This window comes from Silene latifolia, chromosome 2 (genome assembly GCF_048544455.1).
Source record: "Silene latifolia isolate original U9 population chromosome 2, ASM4854445v1, whole genome shotgun sequence".
NCBI lineage: Eukaryota > Viridiplantae > Streptophyta > Magnoliopsida > Caryophyllales > Caryophyllaceae > Silene > Silene latifolia.
Window position 1 is genome coordinate 61,157,791 of NC_133527.1, and position 2,954 is coordinate 61,160,744.

General features: G+C 38.0%; 1 protein-coding gene across 1 annotated transcript; it reads left to right on the forward strand.

Moving 5' to 3' along the window:
- Positions 1–479: 479 nt before the first annotated feature.
- Positions 480–2,516, forward strand: LOC141640869 (uncharacterized). The gene is made up of 3 exons (XM_074449548.1): positions 480–836; positions 979–1,767; positions 2,094–2,516. The coding sequence occupies exons 1-3, from the start codon at positions 480–482 to the stop codon at positions 2,514–2,516; spliced, it is 1,569 nt and encodes a 522-aa protein (XP_074305649.1).
- The last annotated feature ends 438 nt before the right edge of the window (positions 2,517–2,954 follow it).

A 2,954-nucleotide genomic window follows, 5' to 3' on the forward strand; every position in this document is an offset into this window, starting at 1 on the left:
TCACAATCATCACTATTAACGTTCTTACTGAGTCCCGTTAAAACTTCCTCCATTAAGGTTGTCCTGAAGCTTTCATCATCAATACTTGGCGGATTATATAAATTATAAAACGATTCATAGATATAGATACTATTATTGGCCAAAATCAAAATGCTTTTGTTTCAGGACGTTTAATCAGTGACTGGGGATTTCTTGGTCATGAGATTCTTACATACATTAACCAACGCAAAAGGGGTACTCGATGTTTTGGAGCTATCAAGCTTGATATGAAGAAGGCTTTTGATAGGGTTTCTTGGCCCTTCTTGTTCTGAGTTCTAAAACTTTTTGGTTTTCCGAAGAAGTTCAGGAGGCTTATTAAAACTTGTGTCAGAACGGTCTCTATGCAAATTCTCATTAATGTTACTCCCTCCAACCGTATTTTTCCTCAGTGCGGGTTATGTCAAGGCGACCCTATTTCACCATATCTTTTTATCCTTTGCATGGAAATCCTTTCTCTTATGATTAACAAAGCTGAATCTAATGGACTCATTGAAGGTATTAAGCTATCACGGCATAGTCCTGCTATTTCTCATCTTTTATACGCTGATGATTCGCTCTTGTGCCTCCGTCTAACATCAACTGGTTGCGAAACATTGCGTAGCATCTTGAACTATTTCAGCTCTATCTCGGGTCAAATGATTAACCATCAAAAATCATATATCAAGTTCAGCCCCAACTCTCCTGCCGATTTTAAAGAGCATATTACTGATATTTTACAAGTGCAAACTAAGAGTAATTTTGGATTATATCTTGGGAGTCCCAATCGATTTAGGCAGAAGGAAAATATCGGCTTTCCAGTTTCTCGTTGACAAGATTGCTAGTAAAATTCTCTCCTGGGGCCTAGCAAATTTCTCTCAAGCAGCTAAGTTAATCCTTGTTAATTCAATTTTGATGGCATCCGTTACTTACGTGGCCTCTGTTCTTCCAATTCCACTGCAGATTACCACGAAGATTAATTATCTGATTGACCTTTTCTGGTGGAAGAAATCTCAAAATAAACGCGCCCAACATTGGTTACCTTTTGAGCAATTACAACTACCAAAGTCGGATGGTGGTTTAGGTTTAAAGAATGCAAGACTTGTTAGTCAAGCCCTGTTGATTAAAATTTTTTGGCCAAGTCAGCATCATTCTACTTCCCTTTTATCCAAAATTATCCGCTCAAAAAACCAGAAAGATTTTCCTATCCCTCACAAGATTTCTAAATATTCAGCTGCATCTTTCGGTTGGAAAGGTATTGTCAAGTCCACCTTTTTACTTCGTGATGGTATTGCTTGGAAATTTGGAAATGGAAGATCGATTGATCTAAGAAATGACGCTTGGGTTCTTGGTAACAAACCTTTTTTCAAGTCACAAACGCAAGCACAGACGATCATTTTTGCTGATATCCTGCTAGACTCCACTCATTGGAGCTCTAAGGCTGTTTTCAAATATTTTAATACAGCTTCAGCAAAAAGTATTTGTGCTCTGGAACTTCCATCAGAGCCTACGGATGATTATATTTATTGGAAATTCACGGAAGATGGAAGGTATTCAGCTAAATCTGGTTACTCGTACCTTCTTAAATTAGCTCAGCACTCATCTGCTTCAACTGCTTCAAGATCTCATACCTCTTCTCTTTTTGTTTTGATTTGGAAACTTCCATGTCAATCCCACATCAAGCTTTTTGTGTGGAAAATTGTCAATCAAATTTTACCTACTGCGGATGTCCTAATTCGCAGAGGTATGAATGTGAGTTCTACTTGTTGTTTATGCCACCTTGATTCCGAATCTTTGTCTCACTTGTACAGAGATTGTTTTATAGTTAAGAGACTGTGGCTTGTTAGCATCCTTGGAATCCGCGTTGAGTCATCCTCAAATAACATACCCTTTCTTGCTTGGGCTTAGAACTTTTTAATCTACTTGTCAAAATCTGATAATCACGGTATTTGGCAAGCAATGCGCTTTTCTCTCACTCTTTTTGCTATCTGGAAGCATAGGAATAATGTTATCTTTTGTGGTTGCCCTGTTAACCCTATTGCTATTTTATAAGAGGCTGATTTGCTTTACTCCAACAGCATGATTTCGTGTCCAAGTCTAAGAGTGATGTGTTCGCCTCAGCCAAGTCTAGTGTTACCAGGCCTTCAATTTCTTCAACAGAGCTCTTGCATCATTGCTTTAAGATTAATGTGGCTTTCAACAAGAAGATTCTGACAGGCACTTTTTATATCCGATACAACAACGGTATTGATCATGAGGTTAGCAACACCTTCTGTTGCTCTCGTCTTCAAAGTACTATTACTGCCCTACTTAAGGCTATGTTTCTTGCCTCTGCTGGTAGTCTACAAAATGTTCTTTTCAAAGTTGAAAACAACCAACTTCTCCGGTTGCTCGACAAAGATAGTGTGCATAAAGCTCCTATTTCGGTTTCTAATAGTCTTAGTCGCATTAAATTTTATCTTAGTTGTAATATTAACTGGTATGTTAGTGGTTTCGTGTAATACTTTTACTGTTTATAATATGATAGTACACGTTTGTCTAAAAAAACTGTCAAGGGGGTTTCCTTTTTTGATTAACGACCAGGGCATCACATCATCATCATCATCATCATTTTGGGGGTCAATAAACGATATTGGTCATGAGACTACTCATGAGTCATGACTTCGTTGGAGCACAAATAAAGGTGGCAATCAGGTTCATGTAACTTGGTTTGGTAACGGGTTGAATTAAGATAGGTCATGTTGAATTGGGTTCGGGTTGTGTTTGAGTCGGTCACGGGTCATGTTGAGTCTCTGAATCATTGTCGGGTCGAGTTATTATCGCTGATAAGTTGAGTCGGGTGCAATTTAGATCAATAGTGTTGCAAGTTATCAACATAAATATAATCTTGGTATTTAAATTTGGGTGTTGATTTCGCAGTACACATTTTACTCATTGCA